We start from the raw sequence: 20973 nt of genomic DNA, 5'->3' as shown, positions 1-20973 counted from the left end.
CAGTCTCACAAACTATAGCACTAGCCTCAGTGATGACAATTATAGGATAGAGCAAGTGCTTCATCAGGAGACACTAAAAAGGCCAGGATCCTACCATTTTATGAGCAGAATTTGGTGTGCAGATGAGGGTTTGAGGTTTACAAATATAAGGTGGTGGATAAAGTGAATGGAAAACTGTTCTGCAAATCTTTCCAGGGTGGACGGGGGGCATGTGATAAAACTAGTTGGTAATCAATTTAAAACAAACAAAAAAGGTACTTTACACTATAAGAACCTACTGCTACAAGACTTATGGAAGCCAATAATATCCACAGGTTCAAAAAGCTCATAGGCAAGCTAATGGAAAACCAATCTGTACCAAAGGGAAGAGGTTGTGATGTATCCTCCGTTGTCCCTACTACCATGCTTGGATGTGGAAGTAGAACAAGGGGAATGGACTGTAGATATTGTTCAGGTACACCTGCTCTCCCTGAAAAGTATGAAGGGCAGCTGAATCCAGTGGACTGAAAGATCCAGCGGCTTCTTTCATTCCCGGGCCAACAGAGACAAGCGGGAGCTTCTTACTTCTATTTCACATCCCACCGGTAGCAGGGTGGTGTGAAACTTCACAACAGACATGCACACACAGATTAACACTGTTAGTACTTGACAGGCAGCCATAGAAACACGGACAGCATGAGCAAGTAGCCTCATCCCGCTCCAAGGACCAGTGCTAAGAGAAACGTGCCTTCACGGGTCTCTTGGGTTTCTGGACCCACAAACCTTTCATCCTACTTCCTGGCTAGGCAGACCTAAGTTTGTTTTGGATCACACACACGTGCACACAACAGAGAGCACAATCACACAGGAAATAATTCAAATAATTTATTATGAATATAGTACAGACTGCGGTGATCCGGTGCAAAACTTGTCCAGACAAACATCCTGATTGCATTTGGCCAGCTTAGTTTATCCCTCTTTTGTTCGTCTCAGATCCACACCGATCCCTCCATTTACCGTTACCCCAAACATACCAGTGTAGTCTTGTAAATCCTCAAATTCTCTTGATTGACTCCAACATCCCCCCCGCCGAAGCACCCCGCAGTAAGTCCTAAAGCCTCTTTATTGCAGTAGTTCCCCTTCGTTTGCATAGATGCCACAGAGTTTCCTCCCTTGAATTGATTTCAGTGGGTTTTGCATCAGGGACAAATGGTCGTTCATCCAGTCGTTGAGGGTTTTAGGAGTGGTTGATTCGCAGGAATTACCTTGGCTGGGTTCCCCACCTTGTCATTGTTCCTTTGATCACTGTCTGACCTTTTATTTTGAACAGCCTTAAATATCTCCTATAGGGTGTGGGTTTTTTGTGGGTTTTTTTGTTTGTTTGTTTTTAAGAGAATCAGCCAGACAGTTTTCCATCTGAATTAAAAAAGAACCCCCAGCATTTAGGGCAGGTGTGTTTGGTAACAGCCCGAACAATCCCCTGTACGGGATGTTTTGCCGCTTTTCAGGCAGCAGCAAATGCTATTCTGTGATTCTAAGTCAACGGGACTGGATCTCCTGTGCATTGATAGCCCGGCACATTCATCACTGAGCCAGGTGCGATGTTCTTGCCACAGGAAGCTCAAACATGTCATTTGCAGCAGCATTTATGATGCTCTTAGCCTCAGCGGTGCTCGAGCTTCTGCACCTTGATGGAGCATGAATCGTTTCTGCCTGTTCTTTGCTTCTTCCCACCCGTCCTTGGTGCACGAGCCGTCACCCTTAAAGCTCTTACCGGGATGGGCCACCGGTCTGACTCGATAGGGCGTTTCTCGCTTTCTTAGTCATGCTGACTTACAACACTATTGTTGGAAGTGATTAAGTTTACCCTAGTCGGTCACTCTTACCCTTAGCCAGGCAACTGACAGAAGAACTGACGCTCTTCAGGAGTCACCCAGGGAAGCGAGGCTCAGGCGCCTGCACACAGCAGCCTCCCCTCTCAAAAAGTTGCCACCGAGCTCCGACACCGCGGGTTCTTACCCGGCTCACGCAGGTTCGCACAGTGCACCGCTCTGCGTGACCTGGGCAGAACCCCGCCCCCGGCACCGTTACTACCGCCGAGCCCTGTGTGCTCATCAAAGCTTGCTCCAGGTTCCAAGGCAAACATTTTACACCCTACATATAACGTCTAACAAGGTTAACGGGCCCCCGAAGGGCCAGCGGCAGAGCGCGTCCCAGCACTGGCTCCGAAGGCGGGACGGACCCTGCGCCGACCTGCGGCGCTTGTCACGCCTCAGCGCCTCGGTCCCTCCCCGCAGCCCCGGCAGGGGCCGCCACCGAGGGACCAGGCTCCGCCCCTGCCCCGCCGTTCCCGCCGTTCCTCGGCCGCCGTCGCCAAGGCAACGGCAAGCGGCGCCCGGGGAAGGGAGTCACGTGCCCGGAAGCGCCTCGAGGGAGGAAGTGACGGAGTGGCGGGGAGCCCCAAAGGCCAAGATTTAAAAAAAAGGAAAAAAAGGGGGGGCGGAACCGGCTGGGGCGCGGAGCGCGCGTGTGGGCCCCGCCCCCGCCGCCCCTCCCCGAGCGGACACACCAGGACTCCTCCCACGCCCCCCGGGGCAGCCCCGCGAGGCCGAGGCCGGGCCCGGCCCGCCGGCAGCCGCCGCGAGGTAACGCCTCCGGCCCCGCCCTCCCCCAACACCGGGGCCCCCTGGCACCGCCCCGCCCCGCCCCGTCCCGCCCCGCCCGGCCGGGGCCCGGCCTGGCGGCCCGCGCGCGGGGGGCGTGTCAGGCGGCGGCGGCGGCCCGGGGGCTCCGGTAACGCCGGCAGCGCGGGTCCGTGGGGCGGGCGTGGGGGTTCTCGGCGGGCTGGGGGGCGCCGCCGCCGCTGGTGCTGCTGCGGGAGCGGAGCGGGGCAGTGCCGCGCCACGGCGGCTGCAGGTGAGGCCGGGCCCTGGGCGCGGGCGGCCGCGGCGGGGAGAGTTCCCCGGGACTGAGGCAGGCTGGAAGTTGACAGCGACGGCGGAGCCATTGTCTGCCCGGCCCGGCCCCGGGAACGGCGGCCGGGAACAGCTCCCTCTCGCAGCCCCGCTCCCGCCTCCCGGGCAGCCGCCGCCGCCGCTCCCCCCGCCGGTGGCCGGGCGTTAAACGCGCCTTTCTTCAGCTCCCCGCGGCGGGTGTCCTGCGGCGGCCCCGGCGTCCTGTGGCGCCCCCCGCCTCCCGCCGCGCGCGGCGGGGCTGCCGGCGGGGCACATACGTGTGGGGGGCGGGCGGGGCGCCTGCGGGGTTTCCCTCGGATTAACTTTGCTGCCGGAGTTGCCGGCGGCTCGCGGGGGCTACTGCCCCCCGCCGCCGCCCCCCGCCCCGCTCCCGCGGTCCCGCCGGCCGGCCGGGGCTTGGCGGGTGGCTGGGCGGGCACCCCGGTGCGGGGGACAGGTGGTGCCGGGCCCCACGGTGCTCGGGAGTCGCACCTACGGCTGCTTCCAGAGCATCATCGCCCGGCAGCGTTAACGCATCCCGGCGGTTTCATGCCTTTGCTGGCGTAGCTCGGCGACTGTGCTGTAGAAAACTACAGGAGCAGAGCAGGGTGTGCACTGCAGTCCTGCTTGTTCATTTTTCTCCCCCAAACCTATGGGCAAACCCGTGCAGGTCTTGTTTGCAAACTTCTCAAGGATGAAGCGACAAAACCAGTTATAAGGTTAGAAAATGTTCTGCAGCCAGCAGTCACGTGCCAGAGGGAGCGGATGGGGTGAGCAACTAAAACTTTTCTGTGTCCTACCTAGTGTTCAGTGACTAGAGCAGATGTTTGGCCTGACTCCTCTGCTCTTGCGTCTGAGAAAGGTCAGGAACTTGTAGATGGGCCACCTGTGGTGTTCTTGGTGTGGGCCGAGATAAGCAGTCTGGACTGGCCCGTGTTCTCATTCTTCTACTGCTCTTTGAGCTTGTTTTCTCCCTTCTCCTTCCCTTCCTTTCTGCTGCATGTCATTCCTTGCCATGGTCTTCGTAGTCCGTTGTATCCTCCCATGTCTGCCTCTCAGGGGTGCAGTTCTAGATGTTGTTCAAAAATTAATCTCCAGTAGTGGACACATTGTTACTCTGTTCTGGGTTTGTTTGTTTGTTTTCTTGGGAACTACTGATAAAGTTTGCAAGGTGAGTTGGTTAACTCAATCAATCTTTTGGAAAACCCATGGTTTAATAATTTTTAGTAGGTTATCCATCTCATGGAAGAGCTACCTGCGTCAAGTGATCTGATAGCCCTGGTGATCACTAGATTTTTATAAGAGGAGGGCACTGGAAGATGCCCTTGGAGGACGGTAGAGGGTGTAGTCCGTGCTATTTTGTGTGGGAATAGCCCGTGTTTGGATCGGATTACACTAACATGGGGCTGCATCCTTAGATGAACTTGCCTGGGGAAATACTCTGCCTTTGCACTTTTGTGTTTGGAAAGGGTTTTGCTGGATAACCCTGCTTGCTGTCAGTGACTTAAAATTCTTACCACCCTTCTGCAAAGGTAGAGTATGCTTCTCTATCCATGCCCCAAAAGGCTTTCTGCCTACACAGAGACCAAAGTTTTTTGATGCCTCTCATTCCAGAGGTGTTTCAGTAGGATTCTCTTTGTGCTAGGACTATTGTTGCGCTTCCTTTTCTGCTCTGCTGGTCTGTTTGTTTATGCACCTGGAACAAGTCGTGTTTTGTGAACGCTGTGAAACTTGAAATCTCTGGATTTGAAAACGTCTAGATATAGGGTCTATGCTGGTGCTGTGGGATCCTGGAAGCCTAGAGGTCTCTCAGATAAGTTGCGGAGGAGCCAGCTGGTGTTTTGGAAACAAAACAGGCTGTCAGAGCTATTGAGACAGAAGCTTTTTTTTTTTTTAAAAAAATCTGACATGGAAATAATTCTAAATCCTTGTAAAAAAGTCCTTTTTTTTTTTTTTAAAATGAAATCCTGTCTCTAACCCTCCAACTGTACTCCCTGTGTAGCCCATATTTCTTGCTGCAGGAAACTCCCTGATTATCCCAATGTGTTACAATGTGTTACTCTTCTGCTAAGCACTCTCTTCAGTCTTGCTTCTCTTCCTCTTGGCTGGTGAAAGCCGCCTCCAGTCCTTACTCAGTCCTGCGGCTCACTGCAACTCATCTTTCTGCTGCTGGAATATCTCTCTGGCTCTGCATGACCTCTTTAGCAGCTTTCCCCTCGCAAGTGCTGCCAGTGAACCCTTCATCCATCCACTCTGCTTCTGACTCTGTTCCTTGTGAAAGCAACTTGCCACCGCAGCTACCACCTTCCAGTCTAATATTCAAGTTATGATCTGTCAGGAACAACAAGTTGTTGGCTGGAAAGTCCATGTGATCCGAGAAAGAAAGAAAGAGTTGAAGGCTGGAGGCTAAACTGGGAGAAGGAGGGATCAAGTTGGTGTATCTGCAGTAGGGCAGCAGAGTTGTGGGATAAGTATTACTCTTGTGGGACTGGAGGAAGAGAGGATCCAAAGTTGCCAAAGTGCAGTGGGTGACTGGAAGCACAGTACAGTTTGCCTCAGTTCACTAGCCTCTCTTGAAGGAGAGGTGATCAGGTCTATAACAAAATGATTGTCTGAATAAGCTGCAGCTGCTCCTTCGCTCTGCTGCCTTTTAAGAGTTCATAATGCTGTAGCTTCCAACTGAAGCGTGGCAATAAAAATATAAGAATGTGTGTGTTACGTTTCTGACTGTGGTAATAAAATATTTAAACTGTGGATATAATTTCTGGGTGATTTCAGAACCCCGGCATCGCTGGTCACCTGTGATGTAGCAAAGCTGTTCAAGGAGCCTCGTACTGGGATATTCCTGTGAAAGAGCTGTGTAGTGCAGTGAAATATGGTTTGGTTCTTTCTCTAGCCTGACTTTAGTTTCTGACTCTCTTGATGTAGATCTGGAGTCCATCTCAGCCCGAGCTCCTGGGATCCTGTCACCATGGAGACCGAAAGCGAGCAGAACTCCAGCTCTACCAGCGGGAGCTCCAGTTCTGGAGGAAGCACCCGTCCTCAGATATCACAGATGTCTCTCTATGAGCGACAGGCAGTACAGGTGAGACATGGTTGCATTCTGGAATGGCATGTGCCTCAGTGGAAGGTGGTCGTGAACCCCTTTGTGTTCCTCTGAGGAGTTGTGTGTCAAGGTGGAACATGCTCGAAGGACTGTCTTGTTTTCAGATTTAAAAATTCTTGTGCTAGGCCTGATGTTTAGTTCCTGTAGCCTGATGCTATGCCTCAGGTTAACAGGTTAACCTGTTTTAGAGGTTAATCCTCCAGTGTCCAGCCTTAGATTTAATCCTTACTATGGTCCAACAGATTGATTTTTAGCCTACTGTTCTAGAGCAAGTCATTCAGTTTATCGTCACAGTTCCTCTATATAGTGTATATCCTCCATATAACATACTATACTGGAACACTTGTCTACCTGCTTGAGCACGCACATCCCCAAATTCCTGGAATTTATTAAAGTAATGGAAGTGTGCATCCTGTTGTCCTGGAATACACCTGTGATTCAGTCTGTTACCAGATTTGTAGCTGTACTATGTATTCTGATGTGCTGATCTGCCTTTTTCATGGGGTCTAGGGAAGGTCTCATGGCTGTTATTTATTTCTTCATTGCTCTCTCTAATCACATTTCAAGGACATGCTTTTTTTTTACAATTGGGTTTTCCTCTTTCTCTAGGCCCTGCAGGCACTCCAGAGACAGCCTAATGCAGCCCAGTACTTTCATCAGTTTATGCTCCAGCAGCAGCTTAACAGTGCCCAGCTTCACAGCCTGGCTGCTGTCCAGCAGGTGAGCTGCCAGGGGGCAGAATGAGAGGAATTGGATTGTTCTCTGGGGAAGATCCAGAGATTTTCTCTTTATGCAGTGACTTGTGCACTGAGGTCATTGTGATCCATGATGAGACAATAAGTCCCTAAACACATTGTTTAAAGCTAATACAAACCACTAGTAAACTGGAAGCCTGATGCAAAGATACGTTTGGTTTTCAGGTACAGAGCAGGGGAAGATAAAATTTGGCATCCCCATCAGGAAACTTGCACTTCAGAGGTCTATGACTAGCCCCTGCACCTTCTTTAAATAAAAGATGGGTGGTTACTGATTACAGTAAATTAACTATATTAAAGTAAACAATGGATTGTTACTTCTCTGAGAATAAACATGGTCTTGTGTGCATGAAATTTCAGGTGGTATCCTATGAATTTTCTGTCTTGAAACTTAGTAGCCCATGTTTTATTTACCAGTTATTAGCAAGAGGAATCTGGGGTAGATCTTGTCCAGCCAGGAGGGTGTTTCTTTAATTGAGATATTTTTATACAAACTGAGATATTTTATGATGCATAATTGTTGAATAATTTTTTTTCTTTAGCAACTTTGCTCACCTACCAGACTCTATCATCTGAATAATCAGCTGAAGACAGATTATGTGTGATGTGAATACAATTCTATCTGTGTAACAATATCTCCCATCAGTAGCTGCGCTCCTTGGCTGTTAGTCGAAGATTTAGTTGTTCTTAAAATCCCTACCTGCAATAGCATAGAGGGAATGGAATCCTCTCACCAGTTTTGCACAAATCTTAGTTATAAAACTAACTGAACTTGTACAGTGGAATTCCCATGGGATCATAGAGGGGGTGGAAAAAAATCTAACAATATCCACATTCCTCCGTGAACTGTATGTGCTGTAATCTGAAATTTATTACTTGGAGTGCTATCATTGCATTGTTACTGAACTGCCTAACTAGCCCGGCAGATTGCTAATATTGCAGGGAATGTCTGGGTGTTAACAGTGGGTTGCAGCATCAGGGTGAGGGTTGCAGTGTGTAGCATGACAAGCTGGGGCAACAGTAGGGTATGTACCCATGGGTGGAAGGACTGGAGGTCATGCGCCGTAAGGGTCTGTTGTCTGCTGCCTTGGGTAGTGTATAGGACTGAACTGGTTGGGGAAGAGGAGGTACCTTGCTGAGTTGTTGCACCTGATTTGTAGGGCATGGCAGAGATTTCTAGTGGTTAGATTGTGCTCCTGTTCTCAGGAATGGGAAAAGATGATGATGATGGAACTAGGTGTTCTGGCAAAGCCAAATATTTGGGCTGGATTGAAAAGTTTGTTCCAGGTACTCATTTCCCTGTCAATTTCTTTTGTAGGCTACAATTGCAGCCAGTAGACAGGCCAGTTCCCCCAACACCAGCACCGCGCAACAGACCACAACCACCCAGGCCTCTGTAAGTAAATGCTCCCTCACATACACATCAACACCCCCCTTCCACCCTCTGCCTTGTTATTTCTCCTCTTCGTCTTTTAGGAAGGCAGTCAGCCAGGGAAACACAGCTTCTAAGAATGCTGGGAATCCATAAGATGCAGCCAACTTTGAGGATTTAGGCGCTGTCATTATTGGTGGGGGTTGAGGAGACCAGGGAAGGCTTCTGAATGGGAGAGGCCTCTTACCTGGAAAGATAGACACTGATGTCTCTTTGCTGAGGCTTTGGAGATATGTTGTCATTGATTAGAAAAAGATCAGGACTTCTAAGAAGGAGAAAGAGTCATGAGCAGCTTGAAAGGGAATGCTCTTTTTTCTCTTGGGCAGAGTAGTAGTTTGTTGAATGAGAGGAAGTCTGGTTTTGTAGTGAGTATTGAGAAACTGGGATTTTTTCAGAGAGTAGATGAGTTGGTAGGGCAGAGATTATTTTGTGTGTTTTTTTCCTTTATTTGGGAGGCTGAAGAAAATTATGTATTTCTTTTGGATCTCTTACTGCAGCTGCATGCTGACAGTGATGCTCAGGCTCAGCGTACAAATGAGGTTAGCATCTGGGGCTTTGGCTAGTTTAGATTGTGTAGCCTCTAAGACAAGAACTTTTTTCTTCTTGGTCCCCTGTGGGATACAGGAAAAAACTGTAAAAGTCTGTTCTGGCTGTACTCCAATAAGTGAATTTGTATGTATTTCTTTGCCTCTGTTTCTACATATTTGTTTTGGGGCTTTTCTTTGTTTTAAGATCAACCTAGCCACCACATCAGCTGCTCAGCTGATCAGTCGGTCACAGAGCGTGAGCTCCCCCAGCGCCACAACCTTGACGCAGTCTGTACTCCTTGGAAATACCACCTCACCGCCTCTCAACCAGTCACAGGCCCAGATGTATCTCCGGGTAAGAGACGTGTATGCAAAATGTGTCCTGACCATGAACTCTACTTCCTAGCCACTTCAGTGTTTCACTGCCTGGGATTACCAACACCTTTGGGCTAACTGTATCTTTAAGAACAATGCACTGTATTTTAAATTAAGACGGGGAAGCTCTTGTCCCTGAAACCACAAGTTTGACTCTGGGCTCAGCTTCTGAGGGTAGATGAGCTTTTTATTGTGTGGCTTAGGTGAGATTAAGAGCCATGTTTGCCTCTGATCTGCATAGATGTTAAAGATCCCATGGCACTTCTCGCTAGAGTATAAATGTGAAATATATGTCCTAGACTTGAATATAGCTCACAGAAATAAAGCTACTCTTCTCGTTCAGTGCTGGAACAGATATATGGTAAATTACTCTTTTACCACTGCTGAGCTCAGGGATGTAAGTCAGAATTCGAGTAAGACTAGAAACATAAATCACCATGAACAAATATGTCATCCTTTTAATCGCTTTGAAGTGCTGCTAAATAGAAAACATTAGGCTTGACTACATAGTAAGTCTGGGATTTGGCTACCTACTTGAAAAAAATTTTCTGTGTCTTACTTGACTTTAGATACAGATTATAATCCCTTTCTTTTCAAGCAAACGTGGTCTTGGACATATGTCATTTATCACTGTTCTTAACCAGTCCTGGATATACATCTGAAAATTCAATGATACCCCAGTCTTTTAGGCAGCCTTGGGCAGTCTGGGAGTTGGCCCAGGCCCATGTTTGATAGAAGAGTGGTGTTTCCATAAGGAAACTCTTCCCAGTTTCCTGTTCCTGAGGATTATGTTCAGTGTTACAGTGCAGGGAAGGTTGGGGGTTTTGCAATGTGTGACATTGCAGCCCAGTGTTGCTTTGTAATCTGTTTGCTTGTGGTTCGCTGTCTGTCTTTCTCTCTTCCCCCCCGTTCCTTTCATTCCACATCACCTGACCCTCCCTCAACAGCCACAGCTGGGGAACCTGTTGCAGGTAAACCGGACCTTGGGCCGCAATGTGCCTCTTGCCTCCCAACTCATCCTGATGCCCAACGGGGCTGTGGCCGCTGTCCAGCAGGAGGTACCACCCACTCAGTCTCCTGGGGTCCATGCAGACACAGATCAGGTCAGTGATAACCCCTCCCAGAGTCTTCCCCTTCCCCCGCTCTCCATCACCCCACACTCTGGTCTTTGTCTCTGGCCATCCCTGTATAGCAGATTAGCTCTATTTCATCCCCAACCTGTGTCCCTGTGCAGGCAGGAGATTCTGTTCTCTCTTGCCACCATTTTTTCAGGTTTGCTTTTTGCCTCCAGAGATGGGATTTGTTTCTGCTTAAAATTTCTAGGGTAAGCCACAAGTTGGATCAATCCTGTCTTCAGAGTTTCTCGATTGTCCTTGTGTGAAAAGAATTGTTGAGTTCTATGTCCAGTTTTCAGTCACTCCGTAATCAAGATTCTTTGCCAGCAGTAGTATTCCTTGACCCAGTTGGCTTGTTGTTGTAAGGATGCCAAAGACTGAAGAGGCCAAAAGGTCTTAGCTCCTGCATTCATCTATAAGTAATTCTCCAGGTCAGGGAGCTGCCATGGCTTCCTGTTTTTCTTGTCCTATCCCAGACATTCTTGGGATTTCCAGTTACTTTGTATTATTCTTGTCTGGAGCACTTTCTTTGAGGGAAGGTCAGCCATGATCAAACTTGAAGATAACACTGCATTTGAAGGAGGAGTAAATATAGAGGTGGGAGCACCAAAATGAGAGAAACTGGTGAAATCAGAAGAGCTGCAGGCCATGAGTAGATCTATGGGCCTGCTGAGTGGAAAGTCCTGCACAGGGGGAGGAGGCAGGTGGCACAAAAATTGGAAAGGAATAACTGGTCTTTAAAGGGGTATCTCAGTGCTTTTAGAGCCATGCTAAAATGGGTCCTACCAATGCAAAGGTATGGCAGGCAGGTCTGAAGGCTGTCCCATGCCTCAGAGAATGGCAGTATCCTCACATGCTCTTCAGAAAGTGCCACGAGATCTTTAACTTCCATCAGATATGGGGCAGGAGGCAGTTCAGGATAATGTGTTTCCTGGGGAGGGCCATGCCTGAGCTTTGCCCTGCAGTGTTGGCCAGCTCCCCACGTGAGATTTGAGGCATCAGTTTAGCCTGCATCCCACGAGAGTGTGTGGCTTATGTGTTCTCTGCCAAAATTCTAGTAAGTAACATACGTAAAGCAAATGGATTCTGTTTTGTATATGTGTTTGTAGGTGCAGAATTTGGCTGTGAGGAGCCAGCAGACCTCGGCCACTAATGCTCAGCTCCAAGGCTCTGCTCAGAAGGCAGCTCTGCCAGGAAGCTCCCAGGCTTCAGGCTTACCACAGGCCACCAGCACGGGTCAGACCTTGGCAGTGGCTCAGGCCTCCTCTGGCAGCGCAGGCCAGTCCCTCAACTTGAGCCAGGGCGCAGCAGGCAACAATGGTGTCTCCGGGGGTGTGGTGGCAAGTGGTGGGAGCCAAACCTCAACGGGATTGAGCCAAGCCTCCTCGGCAGGTGCCGCTGGCAGTTGCCAAAGGAAAGGCACAGGGGTGGTTCAGCCGTTACCGGTAGCAGCTGCCCAGGCCGTGACTGTCAGCCAGGGAAGCCAGACAGAGACAGAGAATGCAGCTACAAAGAAGGGTGAAACAGACAGCGGTGGACAGCAAACTGTGGGCATGAACCTGACCAGGACCGCTACACCAGCGCCCAGCCAGACATTGATCAGCTCAGGTAAGGGCAGACCTGTTCCTTCTTTTTGAGCCCACTGGGCTTTCACAAGAATGCTACTTGAAAGCCCAGTGGTGAGAGGTTTTTCAACATGTCTCCCAGCCTCTGGGCTCCTGGAGGCTTGTCTCTAGGGGTTATCCCTCTCTATGAGCAAGACAACTTGATTTTTTTGTCCTCATGTCATCTGTCAGTAATCTGTCAGTCAATTTGGAGCTTAATAACTCAAACCAGTGCCTGCCTCTTTTTGTTCTTCTCAGGTGCACTGTTGCTAACTTTTGTGCTCTTCTCTTTTCCCACTCCATGTTTTTATAGCCACATATACACAGATCCAGCCACACTCGCTGATCCAGCAGCAGCAGCAGATCCACCTGCAGAAGCAGGTGGTGATCCAGCAGCAGATCGCCATTCATCACCAGCAGCAGTTCCAGCACCGCCAGTCCCAGCTCCTCCACACAGCCACCCACCTTCAGCTGGCCCAACAGCAGCAACAGCAGCAAGCACCATCTCTAACCCAACAGCAGCAGCAGGCTCAACCTCTGCAGCAGCAGGCTCCATCTCAAAACCAGCAGCAGGCTCAGACCCTTGTGGTGCAACCTATGTTGCAGTCCCAGCCACAGCCTATGCAGCTCCAGCAGGACAGTCCTTGCCAGCCAGCCACCAAGTCACCTGTTCCAATTCAGTCAAAATCTCTGGTCACCCCCATCAAACCACCTCAGCTTGGGCTTGCCAAAATGTCAGCAACACAGCAGCCTCCACCACACATCCCAGTGCAGGTGGTGGGCACTCGGCAGCAGGGCTCAGGCCAAGCCCAAGCACTGGGTTTGGCTCAGATTGCTGCAGCAGTGCCAACATCCCGGGGAATGCCAGCCGTGGTCCAGCCTGTTTCCCAAGCCCATGCTGCTTCCCCATCGTCATCTTCAGCTCCAGCATCCTCACAGGAAGCTCCTCCTCTCACCACAGGGGTGAATTTGGCACAAGTTCAAGGCACAGCCCACATGGTGAAGAGCCCAGCCTCCTCTCCAGCTGTGGCTCAGATGCCAGCAGCATTCTACATGCAGTCTGTCCAGTTGCCAGTAAGTGATACCATTGAGAAGAATAGCATATGGATTCTCTTTGTTCATTCCTAGGACACCAATGGCAGTCCAGGCCCAGGTCAGTGGGATGGCAAGGGTAAGGGGTTTGGGTAAAGGGATGTGGAGACTTTTTCCTCTTGAAAACACTAATCCCAGTTCAAACCTTGGGGTTACTGACTACAAGCATTTCTCTTCCACATTATCATTCAAAGGCTTGCATGGAATAAATAGATGAGACTCAGATGCTGCCCCAAATGGGCAGTCACATACTAATTATCTCACTTAGCAATGTGGTGGGTTGACCTTGGCTGACTGCTGGGTGACCACCAAGCTGCTCTATCATTCCCCCTTCACAACAGGATGGGGAGAAAAATACAACAAAAATCTTGTGGGTCAAGATAATAACAGGGAGATCACTTACCAATTACCATCACAAGCAAAACAAACTCAATTTAGGGAAATTAGTTTATTGCCAATTAATTATAGTAGGATAATGAGAAATAGGATAATGAGAAAAAAACATGTCCTGTCACCCTTCTTTACAGGCTCAACTTCACTCCCAACTCTTCTACCTCCTTCCCCTGAGTGGTGCAGGAGGGTGGGAAATGGGCGCTGTGGTCAGTTCATAATATTTTGTCTCTGCTGCTCCTTCCTCCTCAGGCTTTTTACTTGCTGCAGTATGGGATCTCTCCCATGGGATACAGTCCTTCATGAACTTCTCCAGTGTGGGTCCTTCCCATGGGCTACAGTTCTTCATGAACTGCTCTGGTGTGGGTCCTTTCCATAGGGTGCAGTCCTTCAGGAACAGACTGCTCCAGTGTGGGTCCCCCACAGGGTCATAAGTCCTGCCAGAAAACCTGCTCTAGTGTGGGCTTCTCTCTGCAGGGTCACAGGTCCTGCCAGGACTCTGCTCCAGTGTGGTCTGGCTCTCTTCAGAGTCATAGCTTCCTTCAGGGTACATCCGCCTGCTCTGGTGTGGGGTCTTCCACAGGCTGGAGGTGGATGTCTGCTCCACTGCTGACCTCCATGGGCTGCAGGGGGACAGCCTGCCTCACCATGGTCTTTACCATGGGCTGCAGGGGAATCTCTGCTCCAGCACCTGCAGCACGTCCTCCCCCTCCTTCCTCACTGACCTTGGTGTCTGCAGGGCTGTTTTCTCACATGTTATCACTCTTCTCTCCCAGCTCTTGTTGTGCAGGATTTTTTACCCTTTTTAGAACATGTTATCACAGAAGTGCTACCACTGTCACTGATGGACTCAGCTTTGGCCAGCAGCGGGTCTGTCTTGGAGCTGGCTGAAACTGGCTCTGTTGGACATGGGGGCAGCTTATGGTGTCTTCTCACAGAAGTCACCTCTGCAGCCCCCCACACTACCAAAACCTTGCCACATAAACTGAATACAAACAATAACTGGCCTCTTTGTCTCTCTCAGGAGAGAGAGGAGAGTTGAGTAGGCCATGAAGACTAAACTGTCCTCTCCTCAATAGATGTGGATAACCTTCAGGTCAGAGACCCTTTGGTGTGTGATACCAGCCACTGACTCTAGGCCTCGGAGGATACCCCAGCAACAGGCTATGCAGAGAAAACCAAAGATGGCTCGTGTTCTACATGCCTTGTCCACACTGCCCTGAATTGTCCAGCTAGGGCCTGCCTAACTCCCTGGGACAACAGCATTTTTCTGGCTCAGATATCCTTAGCCAGTTGCTGAGACTGATTCTAAGCTCTGTATTATATCAATGGCAATTATATCAATGGCCCTATTCCTGTTAATACATGAAGTTTTGCTCCCTGCTAGGCAAATTTTCCTAGGTAGAGGTATGTACTGTGAGGAAGCTAGAGGTATTTTCAGAAGGAACCAGGTTGGAGATGAAGTATGATGGAGCAGGAGGTGTCTTCCTTTTGCCTTCAACCTGGTTTGTTCTTTGCTTTGGAGCTTTTCTGCTTACGTGTTCCTCTTTATTCATGCAGGGCAAGTCTCAGACCTTAGCAGTTAAGCGCAAGGCAGAGTCAGAGGAGGAGAAGGAGGAATCACCCAGTGTCACTGCAGTCCTGCCTGCCAGGTCCTCTCCTGTGACAGACAGCCCCAAAAACATAGAGGAGAAGAGTGGCCTTGGAGGTGAGGTACAAAGGAGAGCTCTGCTTGTGTGTGCTAATGATCTGGTCTTGTATTCCATGTGAAGTAGATGGAGCAAAGGTACTGACCCTTGTGCTGTTAACTTTCCAGATAAATCTGATCCTGCTGCCGTTGCAACCCCAAATACCACCTCAAGTGAAGGAGCATCAGCCAACCCCACCTCTGCTCCCACCCCAAACCTGGCAATGTTGTCACGTCAGATGGGAGACTCCAAACCCCCACAAGCCATCGTCAAGCCCCAGATCCTCACACACATCATTGAGGGCTTTGTCATCCAGGAAGGAGCAGAGCCCTTTCCAGTAAGGACTCTCTGCTGTGGGGCAAGGAGGTGTAGCGCTCTCTTGGGAGGGTGGTGGGTTTCCATCTTTAGACAGGAGTTTCTTTTCCCATGTTCCTAGTCAGCATTTTTAGCCTAAGACGCAGACAGTGAAGAGGAAAAGAAAGGAGGGAGGTGTCCTGCATGAAGCAAGGTATTAAGTGGTGGCATGAAAGAGAATGGGTTGGAAGGAGTGAAACAGTGTGATGGTAACTGTTTTCTCCAGTATTCCCCAAAGCAATAACTTATGCAGGAATTGTAAGAAGGTTATTATCTCTGATTTTTAGTGAGGGAAATATGCACTGCATTTTGAACAAGCAGCAAGTGAAGTTAAAGCAAATATGGGGAAATGTAGTTACATGGAATTGCAGGATATTCAAGACAGATAGTACTTGGTGATCCTTGAATGAACCACCAAGCCTGTGAGTTAGGAAAGGGTAATAACTATGTTCAGCATCTCTCCTTCCTTAGTAGGCAGAGGCATTCTTCTGAGCTGTAATAAGGAATGAGTGGCATACACCTTGCAGAGGATGGTGGCCACAGATTCCTTTACTGATGGGCCCAACTCTTTCTCTTCCTGACCAGGTGGGTTGTTCTCAGTTGCTGAAAGAATCTGAGAAACCACTGCAGGGAGAGGTTCCCTCTGGCCAGAGCGAAAACCTGTCCAGCAATTCTCCAGGAGGGGACAGTGCTTCTGTGGGTGAGTTTTTCAGTACCAGGAGGCCTAGCTAGTGTTATGGAAAGCTTCTGCTCTCTGATATTGTATTACTAACTTTATACATTATGGACTTGTATCCCTTCCTGCTAACTCCTTAGAGACTCAAGCTATGGACCTAGGATCTCCATTTCTTGAGTGCTAGAATACATTACTTTTTTGTTGTTTGTTTCATCTAACACACCTTGTGTCAGTAGTAAGCAGGAGAATCTGAACTGTACCTCTCTCTAGTGCTTCTGAAGGCTGTGAAGGATGTGTGGACACAGCAGACAGTGCAGTGTTGGAGGCTTCCCCCACAGCCTTGTAGGATGAGTGATATGCTATTTTTTTGCTTATTCAGCAAAACAGTTCTGACAAGGAGAAATAAACTGCTCTGTTCAATATCTCGGGGTCCTAATTACTGGAGCTTCTGCCTCTCTTTCCCCAGCTTCTTCCACAAGCTAACTGCTTAGTAAGATTCAGTAGTACTTGCAATCTGTCTGCTCAAAGAGGAGTAGTGGAATGGGGAATTGTTGTGTGTGATCTGCTTCAGTTCAGATCATTAACTGCTGTGTATCTGTGTCCCACTAGAGCTTGATAAGAAGGCAAACTTGCTGAAGTGTGAATACTGTGGGAAGTATGCCCCAGCAACCCAGTTCCGTGGCTCCAAGAGGTTTTGTTCCATGACTTGTGCTAAAAGGTAATAGCAAGACATAATCTTCCTTTTCTCTGACTATATATTCTCTGGAACTAGGCATGTGCCCCTTCTCCAGGTAGTGTACAACATTTCAGTACATCTGATCCTCCCCCGTAGGACGCACTGGCCACAGAGATCCTTTAGGACTCTACATGATTTGTGAACGTGGTGTTGAGTGTAAACAGGATTTCTGACTTGCTCAGAAAATTAAATGGGAAGGGGGAAGTTCTCAGGCTCCAAAGAATCTCTCTTCAGTCAAATGTACATTTGACTGACAAAATGAATGCGTACTGGTAGCTGTCTGCTGCATTGACACTAGACAAAGACATGACGGAGCACTGGGCTAAAAGCCTGGGGAGAAGTTAAGATTAATCATTGCTGCCTCCTGCTGGTAGCAGAGTGCTTGTTTTGGGTCTTTTTTCCCTTAGGGGAATGACTTAAATGACTTAATTGACCCTTCAGCTGTTAGATCAAGACTGTGGTATCCAAATATTGCTTGTGTCAGAAGTCTGGACTGGTTCCTTCCAAGGGGAAGTCTTAGAAGGAGGAGGAACAGGAACTGATGGTAAAGAAGAGTTTTATCCCCATCTGGAGCAAGGAGAAGCAGTAGGTTTAGATAGTTGCTGTTTCCTAACTGCTGCTCTGCTTCTACTTATTTGAGGTACAATGTCAGCTGCAGCCATCAGTTTCGGCTGCAGAGAAAGAAGATGAAGGAATTCCAGGAAGCTAACTATGCTCGTGTGCGCCGACGGGGACCACGGCGCAGCAGCTCTGAAATTGCTCGAACAAAGATCCAGGGCAAGCGCCACAGGGTAAGGACATAGTCCTGCCTGCCTCTGTCGAGGCAGATCTCAGTGCAAAAGTTGTCACTGGTGGGTGTACAGCTTTCTTACAGTGGCTGTAGTTGTACAGGATGTGCCAAGTTCACACTGACACAGTTGTTACAGAAGTCAATGAGCTGTTCTAATTGCTCATCGACTGCAAAATGTGGATTCACATTTGTGCTTGTTCTGTTTGCTCAGTGTTCACTCCTGCTTGTGTCTTGGAGGTCTCAGTGGGTGAGAGCAGCTGACAGCCTTGGTAGAAAACAATCCACTTTTCCCGTTTGATTAGCATTCTTCCACATGAATGATTTGAATCAGATTATAGAAGAATTGAATGAGCTCCAGAGCTGACATGAGGAAGAAGAATGGACTGGGGGAGGATGGGGAAAATGAAGAGGAAGGGAGGCAAGAGTAAAGTCTCCCCTTTTTGGCATTGGGGAGCTCTTGTGTCAGCTGCTCCTGGACCAATAGTCTGAGACAGTTGTCCCAGGCTGTTGGGACAACTTCTGCTGTTCCCTGTGTCTTGTTTTACACCTAGTAATTGTCAATTTCTTACAAAACACCTTTTTAAAAAAATTTTCTTTCCTATGGGCTTGTAGGGCCAGGAAGACTCAAGTCGAGGCTCTGATAACTCCAGCTATGATGAAGCTTTGTCCCCTACATCTCCAGGACCCCTGTCAGTAAGGGCCAGTCATGGAGAGAGGGACCTGGTGAACTCTAGTATGGCCCCACCTACCCCAGATCTACATGGCATCAACCCAGTCTTCCTGTCTACCAATCCCAGTCGTTGGAGTGTGGAGGAAGTGTATGAGTTCATTGCATCACTGCAAGGTGAAGTTAAGATCCTCCCCTGCAGAATTGTGATCCAGTAGTATGGGGAAATCTGTTGGCTCTTTTTCTGGAAAGAGGTGTCAGTGGTGCCTAATGTTTTTACTGTACTTCTGTACGTGTTTCCGATTTGGAGTAGATCATACAGGTGGATGAGTTATACTCCTCAGGCAGCCTGTGGAGTAGAGTGGGGAGGCGGGTTGGTTAGATTCTTAGTTTGCTTTTTCCATACCTGCCAGAGGTCCAAAGGGTGGGAACGGGAGGAATGCCTGGGGCACATCTGTTTCTCAGTACTGGTTTTTTGGTTTCACAGGGTGCCAGGAGATTGCCGAGGAGTTTCGGTCACAGGAAATTGATGGCCAGGCCCTGTTGCTTCTGAAGGAGGAACACCTCATGAGTGCTATGAACATCAAGCTGGGACCAGCTCTCAAGATCTGTGCCAAGATCAATGTCCTCAAGGAGACCTAACAGCGATGAAGCCAGAGGTCTCACTTTTGCTCTGACCCCAGGGCAGCTGCCAGCTTTGGAGCATCCTGCTGGGGCAGGGAAGAATGGGATGGTCCCCTGTGGTCTTGCATTCAAGAAGAATGAGAAAGAATTTAACTGATTGAAACTGCCATATACAAGTCCATGTCTTGGTCTCTTATGGTGCTACAAGGGGGAGGAAATCTCTCACCTGGGGCCTTGAAACATCTTTCCTTCTTCCTGATTTTGACTATGCCTCTCCTGTATACCACATAGAGACAGGAAGGGGACCTCTTTCTGTCTTAGACTTCTGAAAGGGAACTGCCCTTGCCCCTTTTTGCTACAGCAGGTCTACTAGATCTTAGTTTTGAATCTCACTATGCCAGAACTTGAGGCATTGGAAGAGCTGGCCCCACATGGACATTGGGAGCAGCTGTGCTTGGGCCATTTAGGAAGGGGAACTAGTAAATTCCAAGTGATGGGGTGGGCTAACAAGAATTTGAGCAAAAGGGGCTGCTGCTGTTCCACCCCTAAAAAGCCACCTAGGCTGTTTGTGAACTGGGTTTAATAGCCATTCCAGCATGCATACCAAACTTGGAGGCCTGTGGCAATAGGAGCTGCGTAGTTAGCTTTACTGTCTCCTGCAGAGACTGCAGACTGAAGACAAAGTGTTGCAGCAGCTATTTGCTCCAGATCCTCCTCTCTGAACCAGAGGAGGATTTATCCTGAGTACTTATGACAAGGTAATGGAAAAATCGAAGGGGAAGGGGGATTGTCTGACATTAGGGAATCCTGCAGCACTAGGTTTGTCTCCCCACTGTGCTGGGGCATAACTTACAGATCCAAAGCAGTCTCCAGAAGCGCCAAGGCTTTTCAAATAATGGGGCTGGGGTTTTGGTTTTTTTTGTGTTCTCTTATCATCTTAACAGTTTATATTATTTTTGTGTCTGTCTACGTTATCCTCAGGAGAGCTTATGGGACAAAGTTTAAGCTGGCAGGATTGGATTGCCTGCCTCAGGCTCTTGGGTTTGGTTTTTTTGAGTATTATAAAACAAATATTTCTCTTCCTCAGTTAAAAAAAAAACAACAACCAAAACACACCCTCCAACAACTGAATACTAATCCTTTAATGCTACTGCTCCTTTTAAAGGGGTAGAATTATGTTATAGGCTAAGTCCCTTCCTTTCATCCCTCCAGGTTTGGGTTGTTTTTTTTTTAAAGGATGAAATGTGGTATTCTGAAGTTTGGCAATCTGGTTACAAAAGGTGAAAACCTGAGCAGAGCTCTTCCAGGAGCACCTCTGCTTCAAACAAACAGGCAAGAAACCTGAAGAAATTACACAAAGCATGAAGAGGTAAGTAAGTGCCCCCTAGAGCCAAATACCTGAAAGCAAGATGATTTTATAAACCATCTGTCTTAGCTTTTCTGTTTTCAGAAGTTTCACATGAATATTTGAGTGAAATGCAAGACTGTTCTGTGTGGAAAGCACCCCTTGCAGGAAAGCTGTAGTGTCAAGGGAAAAGGCCTAGTAGCGTAGGTAGGAAAGCATTATGGAGATCTTTGGAATGAGCTCTTTATTGACCCATATTAGAAAAAATGAGGGAAAACACTTAGAAGATGAGTAAAATGTGGCAGCAGCTTCCTAGGCTTAACTGTATTGTTGAATCTCACTTTAACATCATCCTTGTTTCTGCAAGAGAAGGCTTCTTGAATCAAAATAGGCCTAAAGGAAGCTGCCTATACTTGCACCTCAATAACACTATATGATCTTGATTTAATCTGGGGGATCAGCAGAGGAAGGCTGCCCTCAAACCATTTTATCCTTAGTAGGCTGGGTGTGAGAAAAACCTTATTTAGTTTGACCCTTGGCAGGGCAGGCAGGGAGGCAGCTAGCTTGCCTATGTTACTAGCTACTTCTGAGGACCAGAGTTTATTTCAGTCAAATGGGAAGGCTTCACTTCCTTATTTCATGGTCAATGTTCGTAATAAAAATGCTTGTTCAGGCTTTGCAGGTCTGGCTGCTTTTTAACCTCCCTGCTTCCCTTCCCCTCCCACTCCCCCAACCTGAACATTAAGAGAAATACAGGGCATAGG

The 20973-nt window shown here is 48.7% G+C and overlaps 1 protein-coding gene across 7 annotated transcripts; it reads left to right on the top strand.

Moving 5' to 3' along the window:
• The first annotated feature begins 2430 nt into the window (after positions 1-2430).
• PHC1 (polyhomeotic homolog 1) lies at positions 2431-20890 on the top strand. 7 transcript variants are annotated; one of them, XM_064462878.1, is made up of 15 exons: positions 2431-2624; positions 5862-6018; positions 6649-6759; positions 8113-8190; positions 8959-9108; positions 10076-10231; positions 11353-11851; positions 12161-12921; positions 14890-15037; positions 15146-15354; positions 15957-16071; positions 16657-16765; positions 17424-17574; positions 18186-18417; positions 18728-20890. In XM_064462878.1, the coding sequence occupies exons 2-15, from the start codon at positions 5905-5907 to the stop codon at positions 18880-18882; spliced, it is 2988 nt and encodes a 995-aa protein (XP_064318948.1). In that variant the 5' UTR covers positions 2431-2624; positions 5862-5904; the 3' UTR covers positions 18883-20890. The 7 variants fall into 7 exon arrangements, with proteins under 7 accessions (XP_064318948.1, XP_064318938.1, XP_064318955.1 ...); XM_064462868.1 differs by lacking the exon at positions 2431-2624 and adding an exon at positions 2681-2772; XM_064462885.1 differs by lacking the exon at positions 2431-2624 and adding an exon at positions 2725-2790.
• The last annotated feature ends 83 nt before the right edge of the window (positions 20891-20973 follow it).

Source organism: Phalacrocorax carbo, chromosome 1, assembly GCF_963921805.1.
Source record: "Phalacrocorax carbo chromosome 1, bPhaCar2.1, whole genome shotgun sequence".
NCBI lineage: Eukaryota > Metazoa > Chordata > Aves > Suliformes > Phalacrocoracidae > Phalacrocorax > Phalacrocorax carbo.
This window is presented reverse-complemented; position numbering and strand designations above follow the sequence as displayed.